Raw genomic sequence first — 17399 nt, forward strand, 5'->3', positions numbered from 1 at the left:
TTAATTAAATATCAATTATAATCTAATGCAACAGTAATTTTGAGCTTGAGACCCTACCACAAAGAATGTTAGGTGATTTTTGGATGTTGGATGAATAATCAGGAGCTCTGCTCAAATGGCAATGGGGTTTTCAACCTTTGGGGCCGCAAGCTTGGAAGTTATGCATCCTCTGAGAAAGTTGGATTTTACTAACTTCCAAGAAAACAAACACTCCCAAGAAAATTACCAGAAGAAAAAGGAGGAATTGCAGATGATATAGTAAGCAAATGCATACTATTCACTATATGTTTGTCCAAGAAAACTATAACATTTACACAAAGGAAGGAGACGGAAGTGCAGCTTTTGGTTTCTCTTTTTACTTTCTTTTCTCTGTTTCTGATTTGTGTTAAACTGCACCAAGACAGTACCCATTTCTGGAAGCAAGTTTTCGCTGTTCCAAATTTCCTTCAAGAGCAGCAAAATGCCTGCAAAAAAAGTTCAAAGGATTCATCAGCAATCCTCAACAGAACTAGAATTGAAGCTGAACTTAATTGAATTCCGCTTCTTGACAGGAAAAGTATAGAGCCATACATTGCAACAAATATTATGCCTTCCACTACGACGTCTGTCGATTACACTTTTGAGCCTTTCAAGCATTTCTTGTTCAGTGAAAATTCTATCATGGGAGCTTAAAAAGGCACTTCTTCGAACCGGGGGAGACCAAAGTCCACTCTTCTCATAATCAAAGTTGTATTCAGATACATCAAAAAACTTCTCAAGAAGTCGGTCGGATACAGATTTAGAAACCACTTGAATCCTAAGAGGAGATGGCTCAGGCGAATCAGCAGGTGGAGATGAAAAGACTTCAGAGTTTGACATTGATAAAATAGAACTCATCTGAACAAAATAACCTCCAAAAAGACAACCGCAAGATAATGATAATTATAATAAGCTTGGGATTGGTGAAGGTACCGAGAAGAAGGAGACAACATTTTTAGAGGGCTACAGTTGGGGGGGAAAGTGGGAACCTTGATAAAGACATGTATGGCTTTATGCAATCATAGGGAGGTCGCGGGTGGCAAAACTGAAGGTTCTATATCTCTAGGGTTTGAATTTCAGGAGCTAAGTTTAGAGGAAACTGCACTAGTTTCGGCTAAGCAATCATTTGAGCCGTGGAAATCTTATTTTGTATATCTGCAATTTTGTTTGGTATATGGCTGAAGGGATATATTCTCTTTTGTGGGCCTCCTTTCTTGTTCATTTGGAAATCCATGGTTGGTAAGCAAGATCGATCCTTTCGAAAATGTGCTTTTAATCAAGTAGGTCCCTTCGGTTAATTTTGGCTACCTTTATAAAACATCTAATATGGGAGAGACCACCGACTCTAGTACGATCTGTTATTATCCACGTTCCCATATGATATAGGATCAATGCCACCCTGGAAACTAAAAAGCAGAATTTAACAATGTTGACTTTGTTGCCAAAATAATTTACTACTAACAGCTATCATTAAGAGGCACATGGGAACACATAATTAATTCTGATCGTGCTGCAGGCTCGACATTGGAAGATTCTACTGTTGGAATGCAAAAGACGAAAAAAAATGAAAAAATTTGTATGCTGTTAGAATGCAAGCTTTTGGTGCCATAAAGAGCTGCCACTTGTGGTTTGCAGTCTATGATTTCCATTTTTTTCACCTTCTGAAATTCTAGAGATCAAGTTCAGGTTTTACCATAAACAATAATATTGGTGGAGGCTGCAATGGAAAGCAGGAAACCAGTAGGACTTTGGCCTTCCCATATTGGACAACGTTTCCTGGTGGTAATAATTTCAACTCATTGGATGCTGAACTTGTCGAAAATCTTTTCAAGTAAGCCTTATTCCCTCAATTTTGTGGGGCAGAGAACACAGCCAAAATAAAACCTCAGGTTGGACTTTGAAGATCATTAACTAAATATCAACCACGTTGATTTTCCTGTATGCTATGGGCTGAAGGATCACTTTCTGTTGATCAAAGAGAACAATGAATACTTCAGCTGCCTCACACTTTCGAACCATGCTAGGATTATCAGAACTTCATCAAATTCGTCTTTGAATAAACAACGAATTTGAATCAAAGCCTCTAAAACAATTTGCTTTTAAATTTTTGTTTGCAATTTATCCCTTCACAATTGCACCCAAAAGCATCATGGGCCAATTCAGAATCATGATTACAGTACAAGGAAAGGGTTTTAACAATATAGGATTGGGACAATGGCCAGCTATATGTCATGAAACCAATGATAACTATGGCCAATTCTAGAAACAAGGTGATCATATTGAAGAAAACGTAGGACTGACCTTGATTATGACCAGCAATCCGACATTTTCTATCTCCTTTATGTCAACCCGTCACTGTAAGACAACTTTTAGCATTTTAATACATAAATATGTTATCCAAATTAACAGTCCACTTCGGCTTCATAACCAACTTGTAGCAATTATGCGAGTTGGAGTTTGAGTTGGTTGTGTAGGCCCACTGGCCCAAGTGAAAGTAATGGTCTGGAGGCCTGAGTAAAGCCCTGAGTTTAGGGATCAAGAGGGGCCATGAGCTAGGTCGAAACTCAAAATTAGTTTATACTACAATGCCAGGCCTTATAACCCGACTAATAGCAAGATATTTCCAGCAGTGGCAGGAAAATTCTGAAGTGTTTGAACATTTGAATTTGAAATTTATCATCTCGATTTTGATAAAACTACTTGAATATTCTTGTGGCTGTCATATTTTATTCAGTTTCACATGCCTTTATATTACAAAATCTAAGATAGAAGCTGGATTCAGACTAAATTTATTCCTCCAATATGAACAACTTTTGGTCTTTGACCAAATGTGATGCCAATTGCCAAGTATTCAGTCATATCCTACCCTTTTTATGATGACAAACAATTGGAGTAAATGAAAAAGAAAGGATGAAACGTACTTGGAATTCACAGTTGCTCCAACATTGAATATGATGACCCTTATTTGTAGAACAGCCCATGAAGGCTCAAGTCTAACAAAATCAGATATGAGATAACCCACGAAGCATTACCTCTCATTTTCTCCTCTAATTATTCCCAACGAAAGCTATGCACTTTCACAAGGCTTTTTGGTATAAAACTACTCACCATTCTTACATTTTAGGTATAAGATTAATCACTAGTAGTTGATTTCCCTTCTAAAGAGTGTATTTGACACTCAAACTCATTTTTTCTCCTCTTCAGTCTTATCTGATTTTCAAATCAAATTTTATTAGTTTAAATAATATGAAAAAGACAAATAATTTTACATGCTTTTTTATTTTTTTTAAGTTTCGTTTGTTTCACAAAAAATGACTTTCAAAAAATTATTTTTAAAAAAAAGTTTTTGTTATTTAAATGAATTAATGAAAAATATTTTTTGTTGTTTTGTTATTTTCTAAAAAATTTGTTTTTTTTTTCAAATAATATTAATATAACTATTAAAATATTAAAAATTGTTTATTATTAAAATATACTGAAATTATTTATTATTAAAATTATTAATATTAAAAAATAATTATATTTTAATAATAATATTTAATATTAAAATATTATGTTAATATAAAAAATAATTAAAATAAAACTATTTATTATTCTTTATATTATGTATTAATATATTATTATAATATTTATTAATTAAATTAATAATATAATTATTTTATTATTTATTAACATAATATTATTTATGAATATATTATAATATTATTTATAAGTAAAATTATGTTTAAAAATATTGATAAATAATTCTACTAATAAATAATTTTTTTTAGAAATGTCTTTTTCTTGTTAAATTTGTAAAATAATTTTTTAAAACATAACATCATTTTTCATTGATTAAAAAATTATTTTTTATTGATCAATTAATTTTTTATCAAATAAATATCTAAAAATATAAAAATTATTTTTCGTGAAGCAAAGAAGCTTTAATAACAAAATCGACAACTAAACACTCCAAAAAAAAAAAAGTACAACGAGCAGTTTTCTAACAACAGAAATCATGTCACCAGCCCCATTTATACCTCAAATCAAAACACATCAAAGATCTCAACGCCTGCATTGAAGTCATTTGGAGACTTCAATTTGAAGCTTCACTTTCTCTAAACAATAAAAGGATCCAAAAACAACAAACAGTGTCTATAATTAAATTACCATCTTCAAACCACTTCAGAAGACTGTTCGACATTCATTTAAATTGACCAAAACACCCTCATTTTCTAACAACTAAAAGACAGCATAAAGAGGAAAACTTTGAAGGCAATGAAGTCATTTCAAGTTCCCGAAGAAAACCAAAAGGGCCAAAGCCATAGATTCTGGCCCCAACTTTCAGTAAGGACATATCCCCACTTCCTCTAATTTCCACTCTGGAGTCCAACCGAGCAGACAGCTGCCTTTTGCATTCCCAACTCATCAAAATGAAAGGGTAAAAGAAACACAAGGAAAAAAATTTTCTAGAGAGAGATTTTAAAAGAGCAAGCTTGATAAACTTGCGGCCACCCTGTTTCACACACGTCCTTTTCTCATATTTACCAGACGCAAAGAAAAAGGGCAAGTAGAGGTGTGCAACAGCGGTGGTTTTGAGAAGAGTGAAGGATGACTGTTTACGGAGCAGAGGATGACTATGACTACCTTTTCAAGGTGGTGTTGATCGGTGATTCAGGAGTGGGAAAGTCAAATCTGCTCTCAAGGTTCACCAGGAACGAATTTAGCCTTGAGTCCAAATCCACTATTGGCGTTGAGTTTGCTACTCGTAGCTTGAATGTTGATGGCAAGGTCATCAAGGCTCAGATTTGGGACACTGCTGGTCAAGAAAGGTCTCACGTTTTCTATTTCGTTGTCTTCCTTTCCTTTTTTTTTTTTTTATCTGGGTATTTTTAGTTCTCTGCTGATTTGCAATGAAAGATGAGCAAATATCAAAAGGGAATCGTGTTTGTTGTTCTTCTTGGAGGTTGTGTTCTTGAAATATTTGGCTGCTTGGGAAAAGAAAGCAACTTTGGTTCTGGAAATATTTGATTTGATCTGAAGTAAGATTTAAGAAATCTTATTAGGAAAATGAAGTTTCTTGCATATCTAGATCTGTGAGCAGCATATGCCTAAATGGTGTTGTGGTTGCTTTTTTTGCAATTCTGTTATTTAGATTTAGTTTGTTTTCCTAACAGTCTTGGGTTTTGAATAGATCGAACATAGATTTGAAGTGCGGATCAGCAGATCTTGACTTTTATTCATCTGGTAATCTTGTTATAGGAGTTGTGTGTATTCTTTTGCTGTTGTTATCTGTGGCTTCACAATGAGTAAGAAACGAAGTGCTCATGCTTTGCATTAGTATGTTTGCTTCCTGCTAGATATAAGATATGGTTTCGACTTCATGCTCGAGCTAAATTGCAGTATGATAATTTAGTTTACTCAGTCTGAGTTCTGTAACAAGTTGGGTTACGAGAAACTAACGAGCGGAACAAGCATTATAATGCCTGTCAAAACCGTTATCTTTTTATCTTTGTTACCGCATGCCTGCTAATTTTGTCATGTAATCACAAAGAGATTATGATTGCTTACCTGTATTTGTGTCTCTATTTATGTATGGAATTTGCTGGTCTAGTGTTTAGCATCAATCTGGTTTGATAATTCAGGTTGTTACAGGAACCTTGTAGCTACAGTGTGGTCAATTGATAATGGAAGAAAGGGCTTGAACAAGTAAATGATGTTAGTTTGCTAGATAGACCTCTTAGTCATTGTGTGGTATGACTGTTCAGGATGTTACAGGGAAGTAGTTTGCTGTGGCATACTTGTAGAGTGACATGGTATTATTTACTACTGGAATTAAAGGGAATTCTTGCTTGTTTTATTAGAGTAATGTTGTGGTAGAGTTTGTTTTTGAATGCCTAAATATTATAATTTGGATGAGGCACTTTGTTGACCTATATAGACTTGACAAGAGTTTTGGTTATTTTAGCTTATGAAAATGAAAAATTTTCAATATGATAAGTCCCTTGGATCCTACAGGCTAGAGCGAGCTCCCCATTGTAGGTAATATCCGTTTAACTTTCTGATTCAATAAGTGGTTAAAAGCACTTCTGCTAAGCCCCTTAAAGCTACCATTGCTATATTGCATTGCAAAGAACAGTTGCACTAGCATAACTGCATGAGTACTGCAGCTGCCAACCTGCCATCACAGCACTGTACTTTGTCCTGCTGTATAATCTCTACCATCTTAGGTGCCACCTCATCACCAACTACCAAGTTTGATCGTCACCTATTGCTGCCAATGTGACAAATCATTATTGCAAATGCTGCCTGCCACCATTGTCTCCCCAGCCAGACTTCCCTCTACCAACTTCTATACTGTCATATATCCAAAATTTTCAACTGCCCCAGAATGGCTGAGATGTTCAACTGTTGCCACTGCAAGCTCCACCTCCAAGACCACAGATTCTTGGTTTACAAATGACGTGATTCTTTTGAGGCTTGCTCGTATATATTGTAGGCCAAATATACCTAAGTTTTCAAAACGTATGATTTGAAACAGTAGGGTTTTCATCCCCGTATACAATTTCTACTTTATTGTCCGATCTTGATCCAAGATTGTTTAATGAGGCATTGAATTGAAGTTCTCATTAGAAAAGTGATGACAAATAATTTTATGATTAGCATGTGTGAACTACTATTTCTAACTGAAATTGTGAGGGCTTAGAGATCAAAAAGAGAAAGAAAACAATAAACTAAAACTTCACTCACTAGACTATCAGAAGCTATGCCAGTGACTCAATTGCTGTTAACTTGGAGGAATAGTATGTTACTTCTATGGCTGAGATGCTTACTAAGCCAAAGCCATTGCAATTATGTATTGATGCTATTGCTCCATTCTAAATTGCTTCCGTTCTGTATAGGATGTGTGTCATATCTCTAATGTTTCTGTTGCGTTACAGCCTGCTGGTATCATGTCCTGGGTGTGGTTTGATTTCCCGGTTCTAGCAGGCGTAAGGCTACTAATTTGTCATATGTTTTCTAAGGTAATTTGTTGATTTTAAAAACAAAATGTAAGGCTTTATCCTCTTCTTTAGACTGGCAGAAAGAAAGGGGAAAGAAGAGGTCAGTATAGGCCCAGAAGAAAAATGAAAACATCCCATTTAGCAAATTTTTTCGTTGAGATGTACAATCTCTACATAGTTTGGATTCAGATGAAGATTGATGGAATTGCTTATACATCATGGATTAATAGCTGGACTACTGCAATTTTAGTATCATAGGAAACAGATGCATGATTGAACCCTTGATTTCAATCCCTTTACGTTTTAGGGACAATGAGTATAGAATGTAATTAGGGTTGATGAGTTTGTTAAATGGCTGGATAGATTATGATTTTACTATCTCTTTGTATGTAAAACATACAGTTCTTTTGATGAAAGTTACAGATAAATTTGTTTTAATTCCAGATCTATGACATTCTTACTTGTAGAAATCATCTGTTCTATCCCCTTCTGCTTCTTGTATATTGTTTTCTCAACATCTCCTTTTACACTGATAGGTATCGGGCCATAACAAGTGCCTATTACCGAGGAGCTGTCGGTGCACTTCTTGTGTATGATGTGACACGAAACTCAACATTTGAAAATGTTGAGAGGTGGTTAAGAGAGTTAAGGGATCACACGGATCCCAACATTGTAGTCATGCTCATTGGTAACAAATCTGATCTTCGTCACCTTGTGGCTATCTCAACCGAGGATGGGAAATCCTTTGCTGAGAAAGAGTCCCTCTACTTCATGGAAACTTCTGCTCTGGAAGCCACGAATGTGGATAACGCATTTGCTGAAGTTCTTACTCAGATCTACCATATTGTGAGCAAGAAGGCCATGGAGACAGGTGAAGAGGGGGGTGCTTCTGCTGTTCCTCCCAAGGGAGAGAAAATTGATGTCAGTAAGGATGTGTCTGCTATGAAGAAAGGGGGATGCTGCTCAAGCTAGGATGATATTTAATCTCTAGTCTGATTGTTTTAAGGGATACTGCCGGGGTTTGTTCAGCTTCATGGATTTCTCTGTAAACCTTGGTTTTGTAAAATTTTTCTCACAAAGGAACCTATAGTAGGAGACGGGCGGAGATTGATTTAATTTACATTCAAAATTTTTCCTGATGGCTGTTATTTTAGTAGACAAGAAGAGGCGAACGAGGAACAGGGTATTATACTATTGCATTTAAATAGGTGCTTAAAAAATCTGTCTGCCTGAGAACCAGTTGCTCCCAACTCCTTTGTTCGGAAACGTGCAGTCTCTTCCATTCTCAGGCAGATAAAAAATGAATGAACGATGCCAAGGTATGTTAACATTTTCGGAATAAAAATTGAATTTTACTTTCATCATTAAAATTAAAATTGACCAAAAATTAAGTATTTAATTCATCACTTTTATTATAAATCACATTTCACAGTTTTTGATAAAAGATCTTTGGTTATTATCATTATATCCAAAAAAAAAAAAAATTTTTCATGTTATTATTTATTATCCTTTTAAGATTAGATTTTTTAGTTTGCATGATTTTATCGTGATTTACCTGTCATTAACCAAGTCAGATTAGGTTAATGTTTTAAAATTTTTATTCCAAATTAAAACTCTTAACTTGTAAAATCTAAAAAATTAAAAGAAAAAAAAAACTTTAAAATATTAAAAAATATTAATATTTTAATATTTACAATATTATATTAAAATTAAATTTGAATAGTATCTCAAATCAATGGATTAGTTTTATCTTTGAACATATCTAATCGTACTAAATCATGAGATTTAGCATGGTTTTATTTTTTTTTTTATGTACTTCACCTCATCAACCTTAACCATACTTTTTCATGAAGTGGTTTTTTATATGAATTAGTGATAGATGATTTTCATGCCATATTTGTGGATGGAGTCGGGCCAAAGTTTTTTTTTTTTTAAGAAAATTATATTTAATGTATAAAATTTATATATTATTAATGTATCGAATAATTTGATTTTATTGATGAAGTAAATAAAATGATATTATTTTATTAATGAATAAATTTTTTTATATTTTATTTTAAATTTAATTTTTATTTATTAATAAAATAATATTATCGTTTTTCACTAATAACATGTAATATGAACAAAATATGATGCATTAAATATAAACTTAAAAAACCCATATGCAATCGTTGAGAATTGTTATACATATCCTACATCAACAGCTAATCCTGATATCTAAGCTGGCATTCGTCGTAGTTTAGTCATCCCTATGCAATTACGGATAAGGATAATTTTTTTTTTCTTTAAATGTCATTGATCATCGTGACGTTACACTGACCTCTTCTATGAATGTGCAAGATGTCTACTAAAATATTTAACATTAATAGCCACTGCTTACAGATTTTAAAATTTTTATTTGAAATTTGACTTAATCGTGATTTTTAACCAATGCCCCAACTACTCTTTATATTATTACTTCTTTTATATTTATAAGAGAAATTATAATATAAATGTATTTTCCATACATTGATAGTAATTTTTTTATTTTATAAAATTTATTTTTTAATTATTTTTTTATATCTTAAAAATATGCATCATTATATCAATTTTAATCTTCATTGTGATGCATTCTCTTATACTATTATATTAGCTGGGGGAAAAGCTTAACATGCAAGCAAAGATTAGCTTATCTAAAATAATGTGAAACTACCTTATGTATGCAAACAGAAACAATTAATGTTTGAATGAATTATAAAATTGGTTTTGTTTTTTTCTGTGGAAATTTTCCGGCCATTCCCATCACCTAAAAGTTAAGAGTTTTTCAGTTGATTTGACTTTATAGTATGGACGGCCGATTATTTGAACTTTCATCCAATCAAAAGTATCAGAATCCTCTGATCTTCATTTTTTTTTTCCTTTTTTTGTGAAAGTCATGATCATCCAACTTGTCCTTGGTAGGCAAGATTTAGAAGCAATTTGCAGCTCTTGTTCCTACATCATTTATCTGTTGGAATAATCTAAACTTGGTTTTTTTGTTACATCATGAAAATAAAATTTTAATACAAATAAAAAAAATTGGTTCAAAATCAATCTTTTGATATCTATTCAAATATCTTTAACCATGAGACTAAAGATTTGTTTCTATTCAATCAAGTCCCATAAGCAAACGGCAAATGTTGATAGTATAATCCAAACTTCTAAAACTCAGCAATTTGTGAAAAAAAATCCTGTTAACACCTGTAAACGATTGAGATTAAATTTTAACATAATTTAGTAGAATGCCACTTAGAATTTGTTCATTTCATGGTAATCGGTGACAATGTTATGGTAATATGATTTGATTGATAGCACAGAGTTATAAGTTTTTTTTACTTATTTGACAAGGCATGAATAGAAAGATGAGATGAAGAAAATTTGGAAATAACATAAAGTCTAAAAAGGGCAAGTACCATCATTTTCATCGAAGCCAGAGATCCAATTTGAGAATCAAGAAATGCAGCTGTAAGTCTGGTTAAAATTATTTCTATTCAATCAAAGTCCCATAAGCAGACGGCAAATGTTGGTAGCTACGACGAGATAACGACAGAGTTTGGAATTCGGAATTTTTTATTCATTTACTACACCGAAATCAAGGCAAATTAAAACTGTAAAATGAACAAAAAAATAATAGGAAATTCGAAATGTACTTGAAAGGGGTAATGCAACGTAAGAGATTCTTTAAAAAAAATAAAAATTTCGTTTTTCTTTTCTTTTCTTTTTTTCTTTTTCTTTTGTTGTCATCGTTTTGAAATTTGGTATCTTGCGCCACACGGCACGCACCGCACAACGTTGAAACCAAAGACTCCTCCGCCACATGCAAATTCCTAATTAACCACGTGTCAGCAGATCCCCACCTGTGGTCCCACATTCCCTTGATGCCTAAACACAAACGAGCACTCGGGCAACTCGCCCAGGTCAGCGAATAACAACTCGTCCTCTTCCCTCATCGGGAAAATCATCGCCACGTCACCCCCACTGTTGTCCCTTTCTGCAAATATCGGACTCTCCAAAACTGTCGACGACGTTGTTTCCATCTCCCCGAACCAAGCAAATTCGTCCCCCGTTATAAGAATCGAGTCGTCCGTCAGATCAGCGAACCTCTCTTCGGTCCCCGATTCGGGTTCTGTGCCGGGCTGCGACGTAGATGGCTCGGGCTTTACAGCTGTTGTGATTGGTGTCTCCGTTACTACTGCAGCCGCTGCCGCCGCCGCAGCTTGTTTAGCTGCGGTTGTGTTGTTTCTAGAAGCGGGCCAAGGGTGATTGTGTTCGCAGGAGTATGTGATCACCAACATTGTAGGGTCCACACGGCTCCTCTCAACTTGCTTTCTTGCTGGACATCCCTTTGAGCTACTACACCGGTAATAACCTCTGCCGGCCGTATGATCAAAACAGAAACCTTAAAAACGGTTGATTATAGAAATCCTAAACTTTGAAATTTGCGCCTCGATGCAGAGAAACATTGGTTATATTTTACTGCTAGTTAGTAGTACTTCAATTACCTGGGGTAAGGAGAGCCTTTGATGGGTTTTTGGCCGTACTTTCGCCATGCCCAAGAATCAGACGGTGGAGCACTCTCGCCTTTAAGGCGGGAACCTTCTACGTCCTTGATTGGCACTGACACCACTCTTTTCTGTATAGATTTCCTACTGTAACAAAACCCCATTACGTCAAAAATATAAAAATAACAAAAAAAAAAAAAGCAACGAACTTAACAGAATTGTGGGTACTTCCAAAAAAAAAAAAAGAAAAATTACCCTTTTTTATGAGAAGCAAGCTTCATGTCCTTGAAAGTGGTAGAACGAGGAGATTCAGCTCCTGTTTCTGACGAAACGTTGTCGTTTTCTTCTAATTGTTGTTCAGTAACAAAAGGGTTACTGGCTTTGTTGAAATTACTACCACCGTCCATAATTAGAGCTTGATGATCAGAAGAGTTTATGGTGACCGTTGATTAATCCTACAGAAGGAGAAAAGCAGAGAGAGAGAGAGAGAGAGAGAGAGAAGGGGTTAGGTCGAAGAAGAAGAACAAGAAACAGAGAGGTTGGTCCTTTTAAAAATGGGGGGAGAGAGGGGCGGCATGTTGACAGATTGGGTTTTGGTATTTGTTTATCAAGGACGTGCAAGCAAATGTGATATAAATCCTAAACTTTATTAAAAAATGCAACTTGAAAATGACCACCCCACTTTTTATTATTTTCATTTTTATATCATATCTTTATAATATTTTTTCAATTATTATTAGTTTATTTATATATATTAATCAAAGCACACTGATTAGAGTTATGCCTACCCTCCTCGTTTCCCGACTGTTCTCGTTGTCTTTTTGTTTTTATATTATTTTTTTGGATGGGGGTTGGTGTTGTTACTTTTGAAACTCTCTTGTCCAAATGCCAAACCCTTTATATCTAAAATGGCCAAGCATTTTGTGGTTGCCAATCAAGGTTTTAGGCAAATTTTAGTACTTTAATTAGAATAAATTATGAACTACAAAAATAAGGGTTGCGGCTACATTTATTCATATTTTCCCCTACATTTAGAATGCAAAGGTATAATTGTCTAATTATTTTAATTTGTATTCCCATCACATAAAAAGTTTTAAAAAAGTATGGACTATGGGTAATTAATAAGGATAAAATTTGAACTTTTGAGATTGTTTCTTTTTTGTTCCTAATCAAAACTTAGAAAAAAAGTAAACTAAAATTGGTATATAATTTAATATAAGTTGTTTAACATCCATTAATCGTGCTAGGCCTATAAGAAACAAGAATGTGTTGTAATTTGGGGCTCCTAAAGTGGCCAGTTATCTTTTCTAAATCAAACCCTCATACAAGAAAAAGAAAACAATGAAAAAGGAGTCACTTTGATTTAGTTCACATGGCCCTTTCGTAACAATTGAAGAGAAAAGTTATCCTTTTGCTTAATTAATTATATAACACTATTCAATGATGGTGACTTCATCAACTTTGGCCTTGTCTTAATCCTATTCATTCATTGGCGCACTCGTCCTAACCAACTCTCCCTCGTCTTCACTTTCCATTTCTTTTATTTTTTTCTCCTTAATTATTATGACATATTGGCGATATAATTAAAGTCCTTAATTATAAATAAAATAATGCTACTAATATAATTGAGATTCCCCAGCTCCCACAACTAATAAAGTTTAGAAATTATGCATTGGGGATTACTATATTCTTTATAATTTTGAATCAGTCAGTCTCCTTCATCCATCTTTACTGAAATTTTTTGTCAAGATTTGAAAATATATATATCCAAACCCATATCTTTTAATGCTTTTCACAATTCAAACATGACCAGGAAAAGCTATATAATATGAAATTAATCACGACTAAATAGGGCTGGATAATTGTTACATTGTAATAGTTAATTTTACTTCAAAAAGATGTATTTGATTTGGATTTTTAGTGTTCAATTTTGACATATAAATATATATATATTTATGTTAATTGAGAGATGAGCATTGGCCTTTGGAACTTAAAAGTTGCAATCCTACATTGTTGACTATTTCAGTTATTGGACTATGTCTCAGTCCGATAGTAAAAGGATTGGAAAGCGCCAATTGGTGTTTTGTCACATCAAAAATATCAAAAACTTAATCCTTCTAGACTTTATTGATGCGTGAAGCAATAAGACTGTGATTTTTTTTTTCTTCCTCTAATTAATAAGTTATTTATTTATTCTTTTATAAGCATCGAATGAGCCGCATTTTTATATTCACTGTTCCCATCTCTGACTTCCCACACCTACGGCATCTCCCATAAATTAAAAACAATATATATTTTTTAGCAACAACTGGGGAAAATATATATGAAAAAAATATACATATATTTAATTTAAGGAACAGAAACTTCCTCATGCCTTCCCACTTCACATTAATCTCTTTGGAACTCCCTCCTAACTAGGATCTATAACTTTTCGGGCACGACATGCCCCATGATTTTTTTTTTTTATGAGAACTCGTTTGACATATGCAAATATTGTGATATATTTTATTGTGCTAAAGGTTATGGTAAAAACAACCCATATCTGGTTTGCTTGTATTTGATAAAATCTTTGGATTTCAACACCCAATGGAATTAATGTAATTCACATGCTTTTCCATGTAATGTGGGATATAATCGACTCTAAAAGGTCGAACAAACTCCTGTTGGTAATTCATGATCATTTAGTGCTACTGATCGAAGGACCAACTTTTAGTTTTTTACCTTTAATGTTGAGGCATATCTAAATTCGTAAGTGAGGCAGCAGCCTTTTAGTTCACTGAAACTCACTATCTACTTTGCCTGGGAACCAGTTTTAGCTTTGTTGTTTTACCTGTAGGAGAAATTGTAAGTGCAAATTTCAGCCAATCAGTTGTCGATAGCTTCACAATGTGGACCCCGTAACCATTTAAGAGATGCACGAAACCCTTACTATTGTATATATGTTCTCATGTCACAGTGAAGTAATGAAAATTGAAAACCATACAATTTCATCATCTACCGGGTCACATCAATCAATATAATAATCAATCGACCGTCAATATGCTTACAACATCTAATGTAGACTTTTTACTTTTTATAACCTTTTAGACTTCTTTAAAAAATTTTAAAAAATTTATTGGACATTTACAATGGTTAATTCCATGGAATTGGAAAGTTCAATTGTCTATGGATAGGGTTTTTCAGCTGTCATCAGCTTGGTTTGTTTGATATTTTGTCATGTCACATCCAAATTGTTTTTCTAATTTAATTTGGAGATTCATTTGATGATTTTCTCGGAAGGGTCAGGGTTTTCATTACAATACGGGATTGAAATTATTTTGCCATAAGAAACGATTGAACGCCACCTAAACTTACAGTCTACAGACGCCGAGAATGTCTATATATTTGGATAAGCTAAAAATTTTATTTATCCAAAGAAATAGAATTCTACTGCAAGCCAATTATAACCTACTCAATTAATGAACTATCATTATCAACATTGTACAGATGCGGAACATACACACTGAGGCAACATGATTTTAACTTTTGGACTGACCATGTTGTGTTTTATGGAAGATTTTTATTACCAGAATGTATGACAATATTTCTCTCTCTTTTAAATCTAAATTCCGGACCACATTGTTTGCCAGAAAGAAGCATTTTTCTCCTGGGCTCAGGGCGGATTCTAAATAATGGGCCCATATTCTATATTGAAGTTGTCCGAAGATCATTGTAAACTGACATTCAGCCCATTAAATTTCACATTTACTAATTAGCAATCGTTACCCTGATTTGTAATCTAGCTAGGTACAGGTTGAATTAAAAAGCTTTAATACTCCTTTTTCATATCTTTCTTTCTCCAACATGGGAAACAAAAATACCAAATTTTTTCATTTTGCAAAAGTTTTCAAAATTAAAAGAAAATTTCTATATTAAAGCCGGCTAGAGGAACAACAATCCGTTGTCGTCCAGCGGTTAGGATATCTGGCTTTCACCCAGGAGACCCGGGTTCGATTCCCGGCAACGGAAAACCTTTTGGTAATTCTTTCTTGCCTTTTCAGTTTAGGAGGAAAAAAGTTATTAAATTAAAAAGCTCATTTTAAATTTTCAAATTAACAATCAAATCCGATAATCGTATAGGTTATAAGACAGAACATTGATTACACAACCTTCTATTAATTAATTAATAAGGAACTTCTATGTTACAAGCCTCCTGATCTCCTCCTTGCTTTTCAACGGCGTTAAGAACAGCTTGAGTAATATCTTTGATATCAGTACTTTGCTGGTCTTGAGCTACAGCAATGGCTTCCATGGCAAAGATATGGTTGCAAGAGACTCTAGCTTGAACAACATTCAGTCCCAGTTCATCAAACGCCTCTAGAATTGACACCAACTTGCTCCCTCCTTTGCTGCAAGTCACTTTAACCACATACTCTTCTGCTATCTTTTCGACCTTCACTTCCTGCTAAGACTCCATGCATTTATAAATTTGAAAAAAAAAAAAAAGAGCTTAAATTATATATATACATTGCCACCATGAGAATATAAAGAAAGAGAGAAAACTTGATCACCTTTGGTATTTGTATATGCTTCAATAGAGTGATGTATTCGTTTCTGATAGCCATAAGGTTTTGGTACTCTCTCTGTATTTCTTCCAACTCGATTTTGAGCTTGTAAAAATGGAGAAGAACATTTAAGATGGTGGAACTCCTTTTAACCTTCAAAAAAAAAAAAGTGAGATAAACATCATGAACCTGATAAGTTTTTTTTTTTTTTTGAATATCCATTGAGTTTTTGTGACAAATTAAAAACAACAAAAAAGGTTACAGATTTGGAGTTGGTGAGAGTTCGCAGAAGGTGAATCTTTCTGCGAGATGTTGTTCTTCTTTGCAGCTTATTTGCCATCCCTTCTTTCTTTCTCTGTCTGGTGATCTCCCCTTTCTGTCTAGTTACCTTTTTATATAAAATGTGTTGTAGTAGAAGTAGTAAGTTTTGAATTTAGAGGCCATAGCTTTTATAGGATGTGAAAAGGGCCGAGTACTTGAGAGAGAGAGAGAGAGAGAGAGAGAGAGAGAGAGAGAGAGAGAGAGAGAGAGGGTATGTCTGGCCATCTTGGGATCCATAAATTCCTAGTTATCTTGTGCTTGTCTTATATGAAAATGGAATTAAGCAGAAAATACTTTAGGATAGGGGAAAGAAAAAGATGAATACTTTGCAAAAGAAAGGCAATTATTGGCACGGGTAAAATGATGTTCTTCCCAAAAGTTTTTTGTGTCTCATAACTTTAGTTGATTTGGCATTGTTTTCGGAATATTAAAGGGAATTGCTGTGGAATTCTGTACTTATTCTTTGTAAATAAGTAGGCATATGATCATGTGACATTCTAAAATGGTTGGAAGTAGTTATGGCAACATTGGAAAATGATAAGAGACAAAAATTTCATTGATTAACGGTAACAATTAAGGGTGTTCAATTTTAAATCTTTCTCCACTTTGATTTTATTAAACAACAATAAAGTATGGACGAGCAAGTACCAAGACATGAAACTTCGGGACAAAATAATACTAGTACTACTTTATTGATAATGTAAGAAATAGGGCCACAAGATATGCCAAAATGATAAGGCTCAATTGAAATGATAGATAAAATGGAGTATTTGGTTGTCATATTCTCAATTTCAGTTAGCAAAATTTGCATGGGAAGGGATGTGGAATTGAGTCAGATGACTAAGGAGCTAAGATGGTCACAGTCAGAATCAGAATCAGGCAATCAATAGAACCATAGGGCACGGAGTCAAAGTCAATTTTTGTACATATCTATGCCGTGCTGGTTGAGGCATATTTCGCTGTCTTCACGGGCCATTCTTATCGGTTTCTCTTTGTTTGTCCCCCGCAAGCAA

General features: G+C 34.0%; 4 protein-coding genes and 1 non-coding gene across 6 annotated transcripts; 2 read left to right on the forward strand and 3 right to left on the reverse strand.

Annotated features, from left to right (window-relative positions):
- Positions 1–314: 314 nt before the first annotated feature.
- On the reverse strand, positions 315–985 carry LOC111274954 (uncharacterized). The gene is made up of 2 exons (XM_022860004.2): positions 571–985; positions 315–464 (listed from the first exon to the last, which is right to left on the reverse strand). Exons 1-2 carry the CDS (start codon positions 874–876, stop codon positions 447–449), a joined length of 324 nt encoding a protein of 107 aa, XP_022715739.2. The 5' UTR covers positions 877–985; the 3' UTR covers positions 315–446.
- A 3466-nt stretch (positions 986–4451) lies between these two features.
- On the forward strand, positions 4452–8140 carry LOC111274953 (ras-related protein RABA1d-like). The gene is made up of 2 exons (XM_022860003.2): positions 4452–4829; positions 7538–8140. The coding sequence occupies exons 1-2, from the start codon at positions 4609–4611 to the stop codon at positions 7971–7973; spliced, it is 657 nt and encodes a 218-aa protein (XP_022715738.2). The 5' UTR covers positions 4452–4608; the 3' UTR covers positions 7974–8140.
- Positions 8141–10568: 2428 nt separating this feature from the next.
- Positions 10569–12201, reverse strand: LOC111318689 (putative WRKY transcription factor 65). 2 transcript variants are annotated; one of them, XM_022921564.2, is made up of 3 exons: positions 11777–12201; positions 11522–11668; positions 10569–11390 (listed from the first exon to the last, which is right to left on the reverse strand). In XM_022921564.2, exons 1-3 carry the CDS (start codon positions 11926–11928, stop codon positions 10862–10864), a joined length of 828 nt encoding a protein of 275 aa, XP_022777299.2. In that variant the 5' UTR covers positions 11929–12201; the 3' UTR covers positions 10569–10861. The 2 variants fall into 2 exon arrangements, with proteins under 2 accessions (XP_022777299.2, XP_089612086.1); XM_089755960.1 differs by having other exon boundaries at positions 10636–11390; positions 11522–11665; positions 11777–12072.
- Positions 12202–15457: 3256 nt separating this feature from the next.
- TRNAE-UUC (transfer RNA glutamic acid (anticodon UUC)) lies at positions 15458–15529 on the forward strand. The gene has a single exon. It is a non-coding gene; the product is annotated as a tRNA-Glu (tRNA).
- LOC111274228 (uncharacterized) lies at positions 15475–16471 on the reverse strand. The gene is made up of 3 exons (XM_089755676.1): positions 16328–16471; positions 16072–16218; positions 15475–15962 (listed from the first exon to the last, which is right to left on the reverse strand). Exons 1-3 carry the CDS (start codon positions 16403–16405, stop codon positions 15684–15686), a joined length of 504 nt encoding a protein of 167 aa, XP_089611802.1. The 5' UTR covers positions 16406–16471; the 3' UTR covers positions 15475–15683.
- Positions 16472–17399: the final 928 nt, after the last annotated feature.

This window comes from Durio zibethinus, chromosome 26 (assembly GCF_047325235.1).
Source record: "Durio zibethinus cultivar Kanyao isolate XHJ-2024 chromosome 26, ASM4732523v1, whole genome shotgun sequence".
Classification (NCBI taxonomy): Eukaryota; Viridiplantae; Streptophyta; class Magnoliopsida; order Malvales; family Malvaceae; genus Durio; species Durio zibethinus.

Bases quoted from the DNA above. Each gene is read 5' to 3' on its own strand.
- LOC111318689 (XM_022921564.2), bottom strand. From the start codon at position 11,928: ATGGACGGTGGTAGTAATTTCAACAAAGCCAGTAACCCTTTTGTTACT. The intron at 11,669-11,776 runs GTAATTTTTCTT...GTTTTGTTACAG, and splicing joins CTTGCTTCTCATAAAAAAGG to TAGGAAATCTATACAGAAAA. The intron at 11,391-11,521 runs GTAATTGAAGTA...TACGGCCGGCAG, and splicing joins AAAGGCTCTCCTTACCCCAG to AGGTTATTACCGGTGTAGTA.
- LOC111274954 (XM_022860004.2), bottom strand. From the start codon at position 876: ATGAGTTCTATTTTATCAATGTCAAACTCTGAAGTCTTTTCATCTCCA.
- LOC111274953 (XM_022860003.2), top strand. From the start codon at position 4,609: ATGACTGTTTACGGAGCAGAGGATGACTATGACTACCTTTTCAAGGTG. The intron at 4,830-7,537 runs GTCTCACGTTTT...TTACACTGATAG, and splicing joins GACACTGCTGGTCAAGAAAG to GTATCGGGCCATAACAAGTG.
- LOC111274228 (XM_089755676.1), bottom strand. From the start codon at position 16,405: ATGGCAAATAAGCTGCAAAGAAGAACAACATCTCGCAGAAAGATTCAC. The intron at 16,219-16,327 runs GTAACCTTTTTT...TTTTTTTTGAAG, and splicing joins CTCTCACCAACTCCAAATCT to GTTAAAAGGAGTTCCACCAT. The intron at 15,963-16,071 runs GTGATCAAGTTT...GAGTCTTAGCAG, and splicing joins AGCATATACAAATACCAAAG to GAAGTGAAGGTCGAAAAGAT.